This window comes from Nannospalax galili, unplaced genomic scaffold (assembly GCF_000622305.1).
Source record: "Nannospalax galili isolate Female #2095 unplaced genomic scaffold, S.galili_v1.0 scaffold461, whole genome shotgun sequence".
In the NCBI taxonomy this organism is placed as follows: domain Eukaryota; kingdom Metazoa; phylum Chordata; class Mammalia; order Rodentia; family Spalacidae; genus Nannospalax; species Nannospalax galili.
In genome coordinates, this window is record NW_008349975.1 from 5308132 (window position 1) to 5328706 (window position 20575).

The 20575-nt window shown below is 38.3% G+C and overlaps 1 protein-coding gene across 1 annotated transcript in view; it reads left to right on the top strand.

Annotated features, from left to right (window-relative positions):
• Positions 1-3884: 3884 nt before the first annotated feature.
• The window catches only part of Neil3 (nei like DNA glycosylase 3), a 47425-nt gene continuing 30734 nt past the window's right edge, over positions 3885-20575 (top strand). Inside the window, exons 1-2 of the mRNA XM_008847155.2 lie at positions 3885-4146; positions 17931-18058. Of these exons, the coding sequence (XP_008845377.1) occupies positions 3991-4146; positions 17931-18058 (284 nt within the window). The 5' untranslated portion in view covers positions 3885-3990. The remainder of the gene's footprint in view (positions 4147-17930; positions 18059-20575) is intronic.

Here is a 20575-nt window from a genome sequence, read left to right on the forward strand (position 1 = left end):
GATTAGGGGAGGGGGGAGGGAAGGGTATATGAGGAACCTAGGGGATAAGGAGAAAGAAGCAGTTCAACAGAGGTAGGATCATGGGAGCAAGGGTATTAGTAAGGAAGAAAGGGGGGAAAGTGCAGGCACCTTAAGTGGGAAAACCATGATAGAGGGGGGAGACGATACAAGAGAGAAACAATGCCTAGCTAGTCACGAAAACCAGAGGGAACCATATTATTCCTACAATGTATTATTTTTTTAATGTGAATGCATGTATTGCCTGCGTGTAGGTAAGTGCACCCATGTCATGCAATGCCTGCGGAGGACAGCAGAGGCTGTTGGATCCCCTGGAACTGGAGTTAGGGACAGTTGTTAACTGCCATGTGGGTGCTGGGATTCGAACCCAGGTCTTCTGCAAGAACAGCCAGTGTTCTTAACTGCTGAGCCATCACTCCAGTCCCTATTCATTTCATTTTCTGTGTGTATATTTATTTGTGTCCATTTGTGCATGTCATGGAGCACATGTGGAGGTCAAAAGACATCTTGCCTGAATTGGTTCTCTCCTTCTACCATGTGCAGGTTTGGCAGGAAGTGCCATAATTTGTTGAACCATCTCACTGACTCAACAACCAGTTCTTAAAAATACTACTACAGTCCCCCAGGAGAGCCAGAACTGTTTTGTGAACATTAATCCATTCTAAATGTCTACCCATGATTCTTTAAGGCCCTCAACCTCAATATCATTATATTGTGGAATTAGGCCTCAGCAAAGTTTTAGAAAGTACAAACTCCATTCCAAACAATATAAAGGTATTCTTACTGCATATCTGAAGAAAGTGAATTATTGAGAATTTAATAACATGTGCATAAGAGGAAACCTTGAAGAAGATTATTTTGGATAACAATATCAAAGAGAAAATACAGGGGGAAAGGTAGTTCAGAGGCTACCAACAGTCTACATTAAAAAGTACCATGTCTTTGCCAGACTTTGTTTGCAACAAGGGACTGTTTTAATAGAGTCCCTGAAAATGCATATTTGTATTCTGCTCTTGGTTAGATGTAAGGAATAAAGAACAAAGATGTTTTAAAGAATCAAAATGAATGGGATTAGTTATCTTTATTCAAGGTTTCAACAAAGGCTAATCACCTATGAACAAACTCTGGTGTGACTGTGTGGGTCACTGTGATGGTTTGAGTAAGTGCACCATAGGCTCCAAGTATTTAAAGATTTGTTCAGTTTGGGAGAATGTTCTAGAACTTTTAGGAGGTGTGGCCATACTGGAGAAAGCATGTTACTAGAGGTGGGCTTTGGGAGTTCACAGCCTCGTCCCATCTCAAGTTTGTTTCTCTCTGCTTCCTTTGCCTACTTGAAGATGTGAGCACTCAGTTTCTGCTCTGATCCCCTCTGCCACCACACCTCCCTACCATGGTGGATTCTTATTCCCCTGGAACTGTAAGCCCAATAAACTCTTCCTTCTATAAATTTCTTTAGTCATAGTGTTTTATCAAAGAAACAGTAAAGCAATTAATACATAACTAAAGTCACTTAATCTTTTAGTCCCCTAACTTTAACTCTTATAATCTAATCCTAAGGAAATATCATGTTTGATTAGAATGTATTCCAGTATACAACACCTAAAGAGAATGAGAAATGCATTATGAATCAGCTAGAAAAAGCTTTTTGATGGCTTAAAAATATATCCATAATTTCTTCGATCCTCTTCCCTTAAAAAATAAATTAAATGCCCTTTTTATAAGGACTGTACAAAATGACAGTGGCTCAATGAACCCCAACTGGGCCTCTATGAATGGGGCAAGAAGCAAGTGTTTGTAACAGATTAGATGGTATAGCTTCAGTGTTTTTCCTTCCACTGGAACTCATGCTGAGAGGCTGGAGAGATGACTCAGCAATTGAGAGCATTGGCAGTTTTTCAAGAGGACTCAAGTTTAGTTTCCAGAACTTACATGACAGCTAACAACCATCTGCAACTTCAGTTCCAAGATATATGACATCCTCTTCTGGCCTCCCTGGGTATTGCACACACAGGTACACTTTTATGCAGGCAAAACACTCATACACATTAAGTAAATAAGTACTCATTCTAAAACTTAATCCCAATTGCAGTAGTATGGCCTTGGGGAAGTATTCTACATGAAAGGGGTTAGATGTCCTTATTCAAGGTTTTAACCTAGGGAATATGTCCCTTTTGATTTTCTGCCTTCTACATTGGAGGACACAGGCCACAGCATCACAGTCCCCTGGGGAAGACATGCAATGCTGAAGGCACTGTCTTGGAACCATAAACTGAGTCTCACCAGACAATCAGCCCATTAGCACTGTGATTTTGGAATTCTCAGCCTCTAGAATTATGAGAAATATATTTCTGTTCATTATAAACTCAATTTCAAGTGTTTTGTTACAGCAGCACAAAATGGATCAAGGATACTAGATAATAAATTGTATTGCAATGTCCTTGCCTTCTCTCTTAGATCACACACTCCAGGGTAAATCAGTCACCACATCACCAGAGCAGCGAAGCAGGTCATGGGAAGAATGTCAAGATGAAAACAGAGGCCTCCTGCTCCTAATAAATGAATCATCTCAGAAGTGCATCTTCTAGCTGCCCTTAAACACCTTTCCTGTAACCTTCTGAGAACTGTGGCACTGCAACCAACCCAGCAAAACAACTGCCAAAATGTGACCCACAGAAACCTTTACATACAAATTATGCAACTTATTTAATCACAATAAATATGAAAAAAGTGAAAGTGAATTTAAAAAAAAATTCCTCCATCAAGGGGTAGAGATTAGAAATAAACTTGAACTTGGGGAACAGGATTCTCTCTTGATTATTGACAATTTCAAAGAGCAAACAAAAGCTGAACAAGAATGGAAAGAATCCTGACTCTGAGGTAGACACTAATCACTCCCCACCAAAATTCAAGTCATCAGTTAAATCTTTTTTTTGGGGGGGTGGGCGGTCTTTTTTTGAGACAGGGTCCTGCAGCCCCAGCTGGCCTGGAACTCACTATGTAGACCAGGCAGGCCTTGAACTCACAGAGATCTGCCTGCCTGTGCCTCCCAAGTGCTGGGCCTACAGGCCTGCACCGCAACGCCAGGCCAGTTAAATCTTTATATTGACTCTTTCAGTTTAACTGCAGCAATGTTAGGCTTTTATGGAATCATTTACAAACTGACATTGTCTTAATGTACTATAGTTCAACTCAAAAAGGAGTAAATTCTTTGTAACTTACGGAACTCTATGGCATAAGGATAATATATGTAATATTCGTCTTTGATTAGGGTTGTGAGTAGTTGCAAAGATTATGCCTTGCCCTCAAATTTATATAGGAAAAAAAATTCAAATAACCTTCACTTCAGAACATGCCAAAACAAAATGGATGCGTGGTTTTGGATAGAGCCTACTCAGCTATCTAAAAGCCAAGAGGTTTTGAATACAGACAATATTATAACTATATATTCGGCATACAAGACCACTTTTTCTAGGATACGCTAAATCTAAAGGATGAATCAATGCTGTTTGTCCTATCAAACTTTGTCCTCCCTCTCACACTGGTACGTGGTGTACAAAATCACAGGCCTGACAGACTTTGATTTCCGACTTTCGACTGATTTCAGAGTCGGGTGGGAAAAAGTGCATGGCTGAGTAGCTCGAACAACTCGGACGTTGTAAGCCCTCAAGTCCCCCGTGTCCTTTGCTCTTACAGTTAGGCACAGCTCTGTGAGCTCCTCCCATCCTCCTCTGGCGCTTCCTCAGTAGTCCCCAGGTCCAGGGGAGCCAGGAGCTACAACGCATGCGCCGCAGGAGTGCTGCAGCCCTCAGCGCCGGGGGGGAGGAGTCGGCAGCATTTGGGAGGGGCTTGAGGGGTGATGGGCGGGGCCGGGCGCGCGGGAGATTTGAACTTTCCTTCCGCGGGAAAGTTAAGTTGCTCGCCGGTTTTGTCGGCGGGCCCTGCAACTACCTGGTCTCGGTAAGGGCTAGAAGGATGGTGGAAGGACCAGGCTGTACTCTGAATGGAGAGAAGATTCGAGCACGAGTGCGCCCGGGCCAGGCGGTGACCGGCGTGCGCGGAAGTGCTCTCCGGAGCCTGGTGGGACTCGCATCGCCTCCCGCAGCCTCCCTTGCTGAGGGCTCTTTGCAGGTGGGTTATCCAGTATCCCAACCTGGAACCTGCGGGGGGCCGGGGAGGGGACGGAGGGACAGGAGTGAAAACACCACCAGGTTTCTGGGATCCATAGTATCATGTCTACTGTGATCCCAGTGGCCTCGGGCCTGTGTTTCCCAAGGTTTATCCTCACCCACGGGAGATGTGGGTCCCAGCTGAGCTGATCCCTGGGTGCTGGATCCCAGGGATAGAAACCATTGAAAGTGTTTTATGCCAAGCCACTTGCTTAACCTCCTTAAACCAGCAAAAGATGGTCTCCATATTTTCTACTGTTAATAACATCAAATTTGTGCAAGCTCTGGTGTTTTTTTTTTTTTCTTCGTTTTTAAGAAAGTAAATTATTAACATAAAATTCTAGTTCTTTGCTTGCCTAATCTGCAGTTGATAAGTATGAGACAAGTAATATATAATTCTAAAGTTGCACATGGAAAATTTAGCACTAACTTCTCACTCAACTGAATTTTGCCATCTAATGACCAGGCAGTGAAACTTAGTTCCGGTCCAAGTGAGTTGATTTCTTTGTAAAGTAAATTGATGCACAGCTTCTTGCCACTCAGGCAAGCTTGCAGATGGCTGGATATTCATTTGATAAGAGCTGAGAACTTGGGCTAAAAATATTCTGATTAAGCCATCATGCTTTTAAAGCTCTTTAGATGTGTGGTTGATTGTATTTCATGGATACATACAATATTGTGCTATGGTTCAGTTCCTCCTGCAAAGCTTCCTTGTAGCCTTTGGTCCTGGAAAGAAAAAGTTGCCTGCTATGAAATTAACATCTGCTCCCAACTTGAAAGAAATGAGGTCTAAGTCTGAGAAAAATGTATATTCAAACTGTGAAAAAGAGTAAGTTTTGGATCTTTTAACAACCACTCTTCTGAACCACTCTTCTGTGTATTTTGACTTGATATGTCAGCAAATGCACTGTACTTGTTTTTTTTTTTTCATTATCATGTTTCTCGTTATTATTTCAGAGTACTATAGAGATCTATTTTAATGGTTTCTTTAAAATATTAATGTTGATGAAAGTCACTCATTCAGCAAAATTTTGAAAGCTCCCAAGATGTGGGGAGAGTGAAATAAATCTTCCCCTTGTGGAACCTGCGCTGTAGGTAGGCCCTTCATTAAAGAATAGCATAAAGAGTTACAAATTGATAGTTTTCTGAAGGAGAGGTATGTGGTTCTATAAGGACATACAGAGAGATCAGAGATGTCTCCCTTGGGGAGTAACAAGGCTGATGTATGAAGGGTGGCTAGGAAATATAGAGCACCCGGGCTGAAGGTTGGCCCTAGAACACGCAAGGCAGAATAAAAGCTTGAGAAGAGGACAAAGACTGAAAGAAAACTGGCATGGATGGAAAGGGGAGAATGAGATGAGAGGATGGTTTGATATTAAACGTGATTGGTTGGTAGGAGGCAGATCAGAAAGAATTCCATAGACCACATTAGGGGCTTTGATTTTTTTTTTTTTTTTTAGTTTAATTTTTGTATGTATGTGTGTTTGTGGGTGGGTGCACATACACATGCTGCAGTGCACATGTGGAGGTCAGAAAACAACTTGCAAGGTCATTTCTCTCCTTCCAACATGTGAGTTGCAGGGATCAAATGCAGGTCTTCAGTCTTGGAGGCAGGCACCATCACCCGCTGAGCCAACTCAAAGGCTCCACATTAGGGACTTGGTGTTTATCCTAGGCACTGTAAAAATCCTTGGAGTGTGATAGGATTCATTTGCACTTTGAAAAGTCCCCTCTGTATTAAAGAGGAAGAAAGACTGGAGGAAAGGCAGAGCAGTCAGTGCTCCCTCATTTAGACTGCTGCAGTGCTCCCTCATTTAGACTGCTGTAGTGATCCAGGCGAGGAGCATGGGCTCAGGTGCTGGTGGTGGAGCGTCAGTGGAGCAAGCCAGTCACTCTGTCAGGAGTATTGACTGAGAGCTCATTAATGAAGAGGATATGAGCATCCTTATGGAAACCATAATGTATATCGTTCAACAGTAATATCTTGTGATATACTATGTGCTAGAATATAAAATGGAATAAAGTTCTTTTTGCAAGAAACCAAAGTAATGTTTTAAATCATCACCTCTTTAGTATTTATTTAGGCAAAATGGTTTTAACATATCCTTTTAAGTATGTTATGATTACCTGTGGCAAAACATGAAGGATAGTTTGTCATAAGAAAAAATAATGCTATTAGGGCTGAAGAGCTGACTTGGTGGCTAAAAGCACTGAGTGCTCTTGGAGAGGACCCAGGTTTGGTTCCCAGCACCCATATGATTACTAATAACCTTCTGTAACTCCAGTTCAAGGGGATCTGATGCTCTCTTCAGACTTCTGTGCACACTGCAAGCACATGGTGAATTTACATAATGCAGGCAAAACACTCATACACACACAAAAAAATGAATAAATAAAAAAAATACTGTCATAAAGGATTAAGCCTGATACTACAGAAAATAAATGTAAGTTTCAAAATGAGCTTCAATAGATGAGTAAGACCACAAGTAGTAAGGTTTTTAGCCGGGGTTTGATCTTTTAGACTCCAAAGCTTGCACTCTTATGGATGTTATAGCTTCTCAATAATGAAAGATTCAGAGTGTGTATTAATTACTTTTCTGTTTCTGTGATAAAACACTGTGACCATGGGAACTTATAGAAGAGTTTTGAGCTTATGGTTCCAGAGAGATTAGAGTCCTTCAAGGCCTCGTGGCAGGAGGTGGGTGGAGCACAATCAGAGCTATCATATCTTCAAGCAGGCACAGGAAGCAGAGAGTGGTTAGAAATCTGGCAAGGCTTAAGAACTCTCAAATCTTGCAACCTGCTTCCTCCAGCAAGGAAGGCCACACCTTTAAAAATCTCCCAAAACAGTTCCATCCACTGAGGACAGAATGTCCAAACACTTGGAGCCTATGGGGGATATTTTCATTCAAACCACCACAGAGTGGTTAATACAATGGTATACCATAAGGCTCTGTACATGTGTGATGAGTAATTAGCTAAAGAAGTATGGCGTTGGGTTTTTGCAGTGTTTACTACCATATAAAGTCTGTTCACTTCAGTTTATTATCTACTCTACTAATTCCCTTCCAGTAGCTTCCATTCCTATGTTCAAACAGCATTAGAGTGCATCCTGATAACCTAATATAGATGCTTCATTAATGGTTGAGCAATGCTTTGAATCATTTGGCAACACTTCTCAATGAGCTATAGCCCGCAAATAAATGGCCCTGTATTTAAAGCCATTATGTTTGATGCTTTAATATAAAGATGAATTAAAAATTGGAATAGGTCCTTGTGTTTAGGATGAAGAATCTGGTTCTATGGACACTAGATTTGAAAATCAATATTGAATTAATAATCTCCTGTGACTATTGGTAAAATTCTAAATAGGATGTCATAGCTTCATTTTCTAGGCCTTTGATCTAAAAAGCATAATAATAACCTTTGTAAATGTGAAGAGTATTTTGCATTTAAGCAGGAGGTTGGATCTATACTAAATTTCATTAAAACATGGTAGATTGTCACAAATATTTGGCAAGTTCATTATTGTAACAGATGATCCCATTTCTTAGGCATATATGCCAGAGAGCTAAAACTATTTAATGTTTTGTCTGCTGGCTTTAAATGATTATTTTTCTCAAAGCAGCATTTAAAAAAATAACTTCATACTGTATTCTTTACAGTACAATAAACTGAAAAAAATGACAAAGAAGAGCTAAAGAAATATTAATTGGCCACCTAAAAGATTCAAACTTCAGATAATCATTATTCTAAAACTGAACAGAAGCTGTCTTACCTCGGTAGCTACTGCAATAATGAGCCAATTACTCTGTTATATAGCATTCCTCTTTGTTCCAGTTTAAAGTCCATAGGAAACAAACTAATGCCTCTCCCCCAGTTATAACGGAGTGTTATTTTGAAGAAGAGGGCTTAGCCATAGAAGATTTCAGCATCTGCCAGTCATCCACCCACTGTATTATTTCTCTAGGTTTTAATCCACTGTCTTGTCAGCATAAGATTATGCAGTTGTGCAAGCACATTGCCTAAAAGTACGATGGAGCTTGCGGAAACTTATGGTAAGAAACAAACAATATCAGAATGTAAATGAACATGTCTGGCTGATGAGCTTTGAAGATTCAATTCTCCAATTTCAATTGTTGAGTGGATACAGTATTTTCCTGAAATCAGCGTGTAATCTGCATGTGTTTCCTACCACCTTTTACAAAGAATATCAAATGTCATTTATAAGCATTCAACTCATGGAAACGTGATTCCCTGGTTATTCCAATGACTCTTTAAGATTTGCTACATTTATTTAATATGTTACTTACACTTATTCATCTATACTCTTTAGAATATGATGAACAGATTAGGCATTTAATAAAAGTTGGATGGATGGAGAAAAGCAAAATCTTGAATAATGTCAAATAATTAAGGATTTAAAAATACATTCCATTTAGTCTCTCATGAGCATGTATGCCTTTTATTGGACATATCATTTGGAATTGCCTACTACATAAAAATAGCAGAAGCCCCATGGTAAAAGTTTCCCTCCAACCTTCCCCTTGCTCAAAGTAGAAAGAAAATCGTAGGTATTTTTATTGCCATTATTTGACTGGATGAGATCATGTACAGGGATTCATTTAAATAATCCAAGGGGATTCCCTAAATAATGTATAGAGTGTGCATCATATACTTTCTGTCTTCATAAACGGATACTGGTAATGACTTCTCCTTAATGACTCATATTCTTAGCACCCAGCATTATATAGAGTCATGAAAAGAAAGATGGCAAAGAATAGATTCTGTTATTTGTAAGAGACATGACTTGTCCTTGGCCATGTGGCTTTTACCCAGTACTGTTGCAGATGCTGTCAAGAACGTCTGATCATCTTTACTGTGAATTCCTACTCCTTTGGTACATCTTCATCTGGAGATGTTTATACGCCACATCTTAATTTATTTGATTTCAGATTAAGTTAGGGGACCTATAAAACTCTTAGCTTAGTATATACCAAAACAGACATCCTTGTAATTGTTCCTTTTTCTCATGGATCAGTACTTTCTCATCAGGCTCACTTATGTTGGAATACTCTATTCCCTTATGAAGAGTGTGTGGTCATTTGATATTCTCAAATAAAAAACAAAGTATTTAAACTCTGGGTAAGCTTTCGAAGGTGTAGAATGTTTTCATATATGGTCCTAAAGATATTTATTTTGGATCTCAAAGACCACTTGGAAATTAAGAATTTTTCAGGGTTTAGATTGATGGAAAAGTGGCCCCTAATTTAAAAAAACTGTATTACAGAGAATGTGAAAGTGAATGGAGCATTTTATCTATGAAAGTCTTATTCTGTTCTGAAAAGTTCATCCTCCTCGTTACATGTGGATAGGCAGGATAAATGGTAATCAGTGCAATAAATCATGTGATGTCTCTGAACATTTATGTTGTTTTGAAGATTTCATATTATTAAGCCGCTCGGAAATGGGAAGGTGAACCCTACTCAATCATACTTAAAATTGTGGCAATGAAGATTTTCATCTCTATTTTTGAGGAAAAAAAAAGGTTCAAATGTCCAAATAACACAGTAACAGGATTACAGGGGTCAACATGAGAAAGTCAAGTACATATTGGACAATTGTGTGTAGTTATAGCAAAGATAATAGGCTTCTGGAAATTAATTTTTGAATTTGTCTGGGCAGCAGAAGCTTAGAGAAAGAGGTGATGACCCTGAATTCCACAGCAGGACAGTGAATATCTTATAAATATCTTAGGCTTATTGCAAAAGCCTTGCCCAGTTTGCACACAATAGCTCACAAAATAGGTATTACAGACCATCACTGCTAAAACAGAATTTCTTTTAAAAAATGGAAGTTTTTAAAAAGCAGTGAAGAATATGTGTAGAGACTTTTGATAGTCAAGGATAGATGAAAATTTGATATTGTCCCAAGTTTTATGTAGAGCTGGTTAATTGAGAAATGACAGTGTCCTGGGAATCAGCTGATTTGGATAAAACACCTGCATGATGGATAACCAAAATTTTAAAATGATCTTCATGTATCATTTCCCTCCAAAAATGATTTGAGTACACTTTTTCAGGCAATTATTTAAATGCTTAGAGGACATATCCAAACAAATACAAAACGGAATGGGGTTCTTTGGGGACTGGTTGCTGAACATAAGTCGATCATTGCACAATTGCCCATAAAGTTCTCTTTATTTTATGGGAAAATTGAGTAAAATAGAACTTCCATACAGGTTTTGGTAGTCATAAGAATTTTGTCTACTTGTACTTAAATCTACTCCACTACAGATAATTAGAAAATAAAATACAGGCATTTAAGAGATTATGAATGAGATGAAACACATGATCCAACAGAGTTTTTTGTAGAGAAATCTCAGTAACGGGAATATAAAATGATCATGGAGAAGGTGGTCTGTATTTTAAAGCCACTGTTGGTTTTAGGAGGGAAGGGAGGAAAGGTCTTTTTAATTCCATAAATGTTAAAAATGTCTCCAGACATTGTATAAAACCCTTGGGAATATTAGCTAAACAGGGGCTACTGTTCCCAAGGAGCTTATTTAGATAAGGAGAAATGCATATAATAATAATTCAGTGTAATAAGTACCAAGACAGTGGCTTAGAAAACACTATGTGAAGTGTGGCCAGCAGGAACCCTGAAGATTATTCAGCTCCCCAGGTAGGTAGGAAAGTGTGAGGACCAGAGAGATTTATAAACTGCATATGTAAGCAAGGAAGAAATTATGTCAACATTTCATTTTAATTCCCAAATACCTCATCAGGTACTTAATAAGTAATTCTTTTAAACATATTCGAGCCAAGGTCATGCAGCATCTGTTGCTGGGTGGTTTTCTGCTATATTGAAGTCATTTGATAGTTTCAGGTCATTGTATTTCCACAAGTAAAAGAATGTGTGTTCGTTCTGCCCTCTGCCACTACCTATGTTATAATTTTCATGTTCATTGGACCATAAACATTTTTTCAGTATTGGTAGACCTTTTAATTTCATAACCGTTTTCAGTTTTTTATGTCATATTGTATATTGTTTTCAGCTATGTACAATAGGATAAAATACCAGTAGAGCAAGTGAGGTATGTGTTGTACCTTTGAAGATTTTATTTGAGGCTGACTTTGAGGCTCCATCAACCAAGACAACATATTTCACTTTTCACTGACAGCTGTGTGAAGATATATAATGGTCTCATGCATTTTAAGTATATTGGCCTTTATATTTTTGGATTCCTTCTCCTAAGCCCAACAGAATTGATTTGCAAGGGCATGTGGTCCCCTCTGAGTTGTTAATAAGTGATCTAGTAGCCATAAAGGAATGAAGGACAATCCACTGAGGCTTTCTTTCATAATACTAAATGGCTAAATTTTCCATGTTTCAATCTTTTTCATTATTTTTGATAGTTACCAGTAGATTTGAATATGTAGATATCTGCTCTAGGACAAACCTTGCTGCCTTGAAGGATTGATCATTGGGTAGGGGGAGTTGTACAGGGATGGGCAACAAGAATTTGTTGAAACCCACCCCTGAGTGTTGACCATGGGTGCTGTTTTATGTGTTCTTCATAAGCTAAACATGGAACCAAATTCTCCACCCTGTGTGTTCTATGCAGTCCCGAGGCAGGGACCCTATTGATTCAGCTAGCGTATAGTTAGGAACTCCCTGAGAAAAACCTAGAATTGACATCAGGATGAAGAAGGTTTGGCTCTCTCCATTACAGACTAACATCCTGGATATATTTAGTATTTGAGCAAGATGTTGAGATTTCCTTTGAAAACTCTTATTTTTCTGTTTTCTTTTTAATGTACTCCTTCCGAAATGTGTATAAACTGGTGATTTAGCATTAAATAGTACCAAAAACTGTCATAAATTTTACTTGCAAATAAAAACAACAGTACATTTGTGCTGAATCAAATTTCAGTGTTCTGACAGTAGAATGTTATCTTTACAGTGTAGAAAACATCCACAAGACATTGACTGGATTTTCCAAACCCATAAGATAAAATGAAAAATCAGGGGAGTTATGACCTGAGTAAACACTATATTAAGTAGTAAACATAACTAAGCATTTTCTTTCAATAAGATTAATTAACTAATGAAACTTAGTCAGTTTAACTAGGAATAGCATATGTCCTATCCATTGAGATTTCAATGGTATCTTTTTCATAGAGGTTTCTTGGCAGACTTCAGATGCTAAGATGGAGCTAGTGACACCATTTATGTGAGAGCATTGGCCTCAAACTAAGAATTATGAGACCAGAGTAATATTATTACGTGCTATGTGTAATTTTAGAGGATCCAGAATCCTGGAGCCTGCATGTCTCTCTGCAGATGAATTACTTTTCCATTTGACTAAGAAAATGGAATCAGTCATAAGGTAATTTACACAACCACAAGTACCTGCTGACCAGCATTTGTACCTGTATTGTCTGCCCTCCATCCTGATACTAAACTATCCCTGTTTCCATGGAGACCAATATACGATGTTTGACCTTGAACCTTCTGTGGTTGTTTCAATGAGAATGTACCCTATAGGTTCCAAGTATTTGTCCAGTTTGTCCCCAGCTGGTGGCAGTTTTTGGAAGTTTTAGGAGGTGCTTATCACTGGGGGTGGGCTTTGAGAGTGCTTAAGCCTTGCTGGCTTTCCTGTCTCTCTGTGTTTCCTGTGCCTGCTTGAAGATGTTATTGCTCTGTTTTTTCTGCTCTGGTCACCTCTGTTGCCATGCATCACCCACCATTATGGACTCTTTTTCTTTTTTAAAAAAATATTTATTATTTTTATTTTAAGTTATGAGTGTATTGCCTACATGTATGTGAGTGCACCTGTGTCATGCAATGCCACAGAGGTCAGAAGAGGACTTCAGATTCCCCTGGAACTGGAGTTAAGGATGATTCGTAGCCACCATGTGGGTGCTGGGAATCAAACCCAGGTCCTCTGCAAGAGCAGTCAGTGCTCTTAACCTCTGAGCCATCTCTCCAGCCCCTATTATGGACTCTTATCCTGGAACTGTAAGCTCAAATAAACTCTTTCTTCTGTGACTTACCATGGTCATGGTGTTTTAGCACAACAGAAAAGTAACTAATATACCATCTCTTCTTGCCTATTAAGGATGATGATGCAGCTGTTCTCTCTGGTGACTGGTTTCCTCTACTGACTCTTGTCCATCAATACATAAGCATGTATCATCTTGAAACAAACAAAACCTTCCTTATCTCAACTTCTCATATTCCCCCATTTCTGTATTCTATAAATAATGTGTAGTCACTCTGCTTTCCTACAGTAATTTCTATTCTATATTACCTCTGAAACCTGGTGCTCAAACTAGTTTTTTTTCCCCCATCACATCTTTAAAACTCTTGTCAGTAATTGCTCTTATGTGGCGGAGTCTAGGGTCCAAACCAGTCTTCTTTTTGCTTGGTTTTCAGTGACCTTTGGCATGCCCTCTTCCTTGAAACGTTTTCCATGGGCTTCCGGGATGCCACACTTGTTTGGTTTTGCTCTTGGGTTGCTAGCTGCCCACTTAGTCTCCTTTGTTGCCTCCTTGTCCTCTTTTCCCTGACATCTTAAGACTTCTTGGCTGGTTCTTCTCATTCCCAATAAACTGGGCCTTTGCTCTTTATCTGCACATAATCCTCTCTATTTCATCTAACACTGCAATTTTAGACATGAATTCTGTGCAGATCTCTCAAGAAATTTATGACTTCAGCTCAATATATCTCCTAAACACCAGACTTCCATATCTGTCTTCTTGATGTTTTCCTAATAGACATCTCAACCTTAACCTGCCTAAATCCAAACCCATGCTTCCCCTCCCAGTTCTGCTCTCCTCAAGTCTTTTGGTGGCTTTTCTCTCTCCTGTTAATTCAGGCCCAAAGCCAATTATCCTAGACCCCTGTCTGCCCTGCTCCATACATTCAATCCATCAACAAATGCTCTGCTTGCTTTTCAAAATATGTTAAAAAATCTGGCCATTATTACTCCTTCTACCATCTCTACTGGTTCAGATTCTCATCTTTTGGCTAGATTTTTAGCAATGTCTTTTAAGTAATTTCTTGGCTTTTATCTTCAACTGTGTCAGTCAAAATTCTATCAAACAGCCACAGGGCACATTTAAAATACGAATGTAGATCATACTTTTGCTCCACTCCATTACTGTCAGAGAAGAAGCCACTCTTAAATTGAACCTCTTGGTGCGCACAATCTGATTCCTTTTAAATACCAAAACTCATTTATCTGTCCTATCCCCCCATCTTGTTCACTGTGCAGTGACCACACTAGCCTGTGACACAGCAAAGGCCTTTGCACCACCATTCCTCTTGCCTGAATTATGGCTCACTCCCTCAGCTCATTTAAAACTTGCTCAATCAAATGCCAATTCCTCAACGAGATTATGGTTTCCCCTTTTAGTACTGCAACCTGTTACACCCTCCCTCAACCTTGATCTCTTTCTCATTTCCATTTCTTTTCCAAATGTCTTAAGAAACTGTGTTCTTAAACTTGCTGACTAGTCTTTTCCCCTACTGGATTATAAACTCCATCACAACAGGGTAGGTTAATTTGTTTTACTTATTTATGCATCCCCAGCTCCTAGAACAAAACCTGAAACATATAGGTAGGTCAATAAACTTCTCTGAAATAAAGTAACCCAATTAAACAGCCATGAATTGTCCATTTTTAGTGGTGAGAATTGTCTTTTTAGATGTCATGTACCACTTTGGTTGTCAGAATGTGATTTGTAGACAAAGCCAAGGGAATCACATGAACTGTCATACTTGTTGGCTTCTACAGTTTTTACGTAAATGGTGTAAGTTCTTGTCAAAGCTCCTAATTTAGCAATGTGAACAGACTTCACATGAGACAGTTGGGACTCATTTACTGTTTTATTAGGTACTGTGACAGCATCATTTATTTCAAGGTTACCTTGTCTGTGTCTCTTTGCCAAGAACCTTTATAAAACAAGTCAGAATTGGGTAAAGGAGAGAAAGCCTGATGGAATAAGTAGACGGGTAGTGAGTCAGCGCATCTAGCCATGTGATCTCCCATTTTAGGAAGAAGGGAAAGTGGGCCAAAGTGGTTTAGGGCCCTATAGTGATAAACAGTGATGTGGCAGATGACTAAAGAATTTTAATCAGTGAATCAGATATTGGAGAGATGTTAAGTTTGGTAATGAATGTGTAAAATATTTAGCTCAAAGCCTAGATAGCCGTTTCTCTTTGAACAAGAAGTAGGGAAACCTATTAGACTTGTTAGACTCCCTCTCTCTCTCTCTCTCTCTCTCTCTGTGTGTGTGTGTGTGTGTGTGTGTATGTGTGTGTGTGTGTGTGTGTGTGTTTGTGAGGTGTGTGTGTGTTGTGGTGTGTATATATTAGCTGGAATAAAGTTCATCAGCTATACTCCGCTGGAAGCCCTAACAGAAAACTTCAGAAAGTTGGGTTAAAACCGGTTCCTAATGAAGAATTTATAGGGCAGGATAAGAGATAGTTGACATGGGGATGGTGGAGAAACAAGGCTCTGAGCCATTCGTTTATAAATGAAAGTTTAAAATGACAATAAGACTTTAAATCTGAGACCCTGAAAGTGTGATCCAATCTATAGTTAGACAGAAGTTATTTAACATAGAGCTATATCTGCTCTGTATATCACCATCTTAAAAGCATCTTAGCTAATTTCAAGACTTTTGTACATACTAATTGGTTGTTATGGAAACTTACCTTGAAACCTGTTATTGTAGTCTATACTTGACTTGAAGTGTACACAAGTGGCTTGAAGTCCCCATGAGGCAGAAAAGCAAAACCCTTCTTCTCAATTCAAAACATTCACATATTCATTTTTAAAAGCAAAGCAGATAGGAATGTTTTTTCCTCACCGAGTCTCAAGCCTGCCTTCCTGGACTTGATAGTCATTGATAGGCCCTTGAGTTCATCTAAGAAAGAGAAATCAAAAGCTGAAGTTCTGAGGACTGGGTGATATCTGTACCAATAGGTCCTGATGTTAGAATCCACTAGTTTCTTCCTATGATTTATGCAGAATTGGAAGGCTTTTACTTTTAATCATTCCAAGCCTGTGTTTAATTCCCTAGTACTTACTACAAAAGGAGGAACTTAAAGCCCTTTAAAGATCCCTGAATGTTAGGCAGTTGGAAAATTCTGGCATGAGCCATATCCATTATAAAATTGGATAGTAGAAGAAAGTTCTTAATCTTCAATATTTTCTTATTATTCTCAGAAATAAGCAGTATGTTTTTTAAACAAAAACTAGTTTAGTAAGATAGGCATATCACCTTAAACATTTGCAATGACACTATAAAATGATAGAACAGCATGATTTCACCAAAATTGAGTACAAGATGAACTGTTTCCCTACCCCTACTACTTACTTCATTTAGAAGCTTCTGACCATTCATAGCCCATTTAAGAATAATGAAAAAGAAGTTGGAGGTAAATGACAAATTATCCTAGATTAAGAGTTAATGTGTGGGGAGTTAGAGTGGTTAAGAGGCTTACTCCAAAATCCTGAGGACCCCAGTTCAGAGCCCAGCACCCACCTAAGAAACTCAGTGCCCTTACAAATGTTTGTAACCCATCAGAGAGGGGAGGATCTCTGGGGCTAGCTGTCTTCCACTCAAGTTGAAAAAATGGGAGCCCCAGGTTCAGAGACAGACCCTACCTCAAAGGAAAATTGGCAAAGAATGCTCTCAAGGACATCCAATGCCTTTTTCTAGCCTCTGCGCATGTGTAGTGCATGCACCTGTACACGTGTGCATACACTCACAGAGGCATACACACATAAATACAACTAAAAATGTTTAGATATCATATACACTGATTTTATCATCTACAATAGATATTTATAATTTTTTATTAAATTTTGAATATGAATTAAACAGTGCTTATAAATCATATCTAAACAATAAAACATGATATAAGAAATACTATCTATCTACTGCCCAGATTAAGAACATTACCATTGTTTATATTAATTTTCTTATACTATTCCATACATGCAATGTTTGGTTTTGAGAGACTGATGAGGAAAGGGGGAAATGGATTTACTCTTCCTGTGTTGACACTGTGGTTTGAGTGGGGCAGATCTTGGGTTAGATTTTCCTACCCAGTAGACCCCAGGCTTTCTTACCTGTGGTAAGACTATGGGAACTGAAGGTCTCTCATTCCTTAGGTCTCATAAATGCATTTATGATGAAAACTGGCTTTAAGGCTGCCAGGTCTCTCCTACTTTTATTTTGGATTTTGATCTAGTATTCCTTACTTGCCTAAAATTTTATCAGTAGAGCTAAAGAATTTTGTTTTTATATTTTAACCATCATTTTTAACAGCTTAATCTGAATAGTTTTTCAGGGAACATGAATATATATTGTTTGGGAAACAGAAGAAGTGATATTCTAGTTGTTAGTTTGACAGCATTTGCATAGCTTTCCCATGATGTCGCATGTGCAAAGCTTTATTTATATATGGTCTTAGAAAAATATCATTTTAATTACCTACCAATTTCTTTTATTTTCCCAATTAAAAATTTTAACTACTTTCCAGTGACTACATAGTAGCTTGACAAATTATATGTAGATGATTGCATTATTTGACTTCTTATGGATTATTTTTTGTTGTTGTTGGAATATGTCTGGGCATGAAGTAGTAGGAATACATTTAACAATCACATTGTAATTTTGTTTAGAGTTTGTATGTGTGTTTACATATGTATATATTTTTTACTAGGTTGCTGCAGTGAATAACAATGAGGATTTTGACTGGAATTTCTTGAGACTGTTTAATGGGTGTGCTTACAGTGGCGTAGAAACTTTGGGGAAGGAGCTCTTTATGTACTTTGGCCCAAAAGCTTTACGGTAAGATAAACCTGTACAATACATCTTGTCAGTCCATGTTTAAAGATTTGTGGAAGGCTCTTCTTGTAGCCTGTCAAGTGTCACATTTAATCATGTAGAAGTGCTCTATGTTTAAGAGAGCTCAACTATGAGAGGTTGATATTCTATCATGGAAAGTAATAAGCTCAAGAAGAATAAATTGTGATGTCATTATTACTCAGAGGCTAGTTGATTTGTTTCTCTTAAAAAATATTGGTTGGCTAACAGGGTTTAGTACGTTTGAGCCACACATCTGTTCTTGTTCTCAGACTTCCTGTGTTACTAGTCCCCTTTTGTTAACAAATGTTCATTGCTTTCAGTGATATAAATTATTTTATATTTGTGATAGGCTCTAGTTGGTTTAAATGCATCACTAGATTTTTAAATTTTTGTATCTTCTTTCTTTTCCTAAAGCTTTGAATGGTATTTGGTAACTTACAGAATTCAAAAACTTCTCACAGTCATACCAAGTTCTCCACTTTTTCAGAGTTCTTATGGGAATGCATGGATAATATATTGGCAAAAACGGGCAAACCATTTATAGCCTGTATTGACTTGATGGTGACGACTTAATTGCATAACCATGTATTTAATTTTTTAAGGAAAATGAAAAGATCTATGAGTTAATATGTCTGTCAAATCTCAGTGTGTGTTTTCAGAGTTTAGCTTAACTTTTTACAAACTGTGAAGATGGATTTTGCTTCCTGAAATCTCATTTTAAAATGTGAATGAGTATATTACCTGCATGTATATAAGTGCATGCATGTCATGCAATGACTTCGGAGGTCAGAAGAGGGCATCAAATTCCCCTTGAACTGGACTTAAGGACAGCTTGTAGCCACTATGTGGGTGCTGGGAATCAAACCCAGGTCCTCTGTAAGAGCATCCTCTGCTCTAAACCACTGAGCCATCTCTCTGGCCCCCCATGAATTCTTTAATGTTTCATTAAGATGTTTAACATTTACCACAATAAAAGGAAAGAACTGGGCCCTGTGCTTCTAACTGAAGGTGAATAATGCTCCCAAAGAGATGACTTGACTGTGTGATTGTTATTTAGTATATTTCATCTGCCATGTATTTAGAGTTCTTCAGGTTCCTGTAATTGCTGTTCCATTGAGGTGTGCTCTTTCTTGTCAGCAGCTTCTGTCATTGGGCAACACTGTCACTTCATGGTTTCAGTCTGGAATTCATAATATCAGCATATGCCTCCTGATTCATGCAGTAATGACGTATTGCAGGCTACATTATTGCTGCAGTAGACTGATATGATCTAAAACTCTTGGCTTTGGACAGAGTTGTACACAGTGCAATCCATGCAGAGTAGTTAGAAACATTGATATGTTATTGATTCTGTAGTGTTAGGTGTAGATTTATTTCTGTAGGATGAAAGAGGAGATTATCAAGTGTTCCCCACACGACTGATAAGGAGAGAATCATTTCTCAGTGCAAGGCTGTTAGTAGTGTTCCATGAAGTGCTAAACAAGGGCAATCATGTCGTCAAGCTATGTGAACTAGTACCATCCCTGGAGAACACCTATCTCAGTATATGAGTGGGGGGAAAAAAAGTACTGGCTTGCTTGCTTCCAATTTCCTCAGCCCTAACAACTATTATATGTAACCATTCAGTGTCACTAGCAGATCAGCTGTTGGAATCTGAACTTAGCAACCTAAAATCAACTGTATCCCATTATCACAATATAGTTTTAAGTTATATATATATATTTTAAAGAAACACTCCCAACCTATGTTTTTTAGGGGAATGGATGGCTCTGTCAAAGAACTGTGATCTTTGGGTAAGGTGGCAGGCCTGTGACAGGAGATAGCAATGTAGCCTTCATTTTTGACTTGTTTTCTCCCCATAGTACTAGTCTGCATTTTAGAGAACACATAGCAAGAAGCCCGCTTGAAAATTTCTTACAGTTTTCTATAACAATCAGCTTTGCATGATCATAATTCCCTATGAATTTTAGTCATAGTGCATGTATGATCACCAGGCAGTTCATGAAACTTTAGGGATTCATTGGTTTATGAAAGTAGAATATACTATAAAAGAATAGTACATAGTGCACCACAGTCTGCTGTAAGAGGGCTGGCTGTGAACAAGCCGTAATTCAGAAAATTACAATTAGATGATGATTTCTGTTAGTAAATGCAGTATCCAACCCTATCCATAATAGTGTTGTGGAATATGAAACAGCATTCCATATGCATTTCTTGTATAAGCACTGTTGTGGTATTGTATGATTAATACCTTTATGAACACTGTGCAGGAGCTCTTTACTAAAACAAGGCAAGGAATTTTTTAAAATTATTTATTTAATAACCATATAATTAGAAGAAGCATTTCATTACAACAGCATTGACATATTCAATAACAATTGCCTGAGCTAAGATGCATCTGTTTCAAAATTAGCTGTAAGTTTTTAGGTTTACATTGAATTAATACGGTTATACAATATTGTACTCTGTATAAACCCTATAAGACATAAAATTAAATGA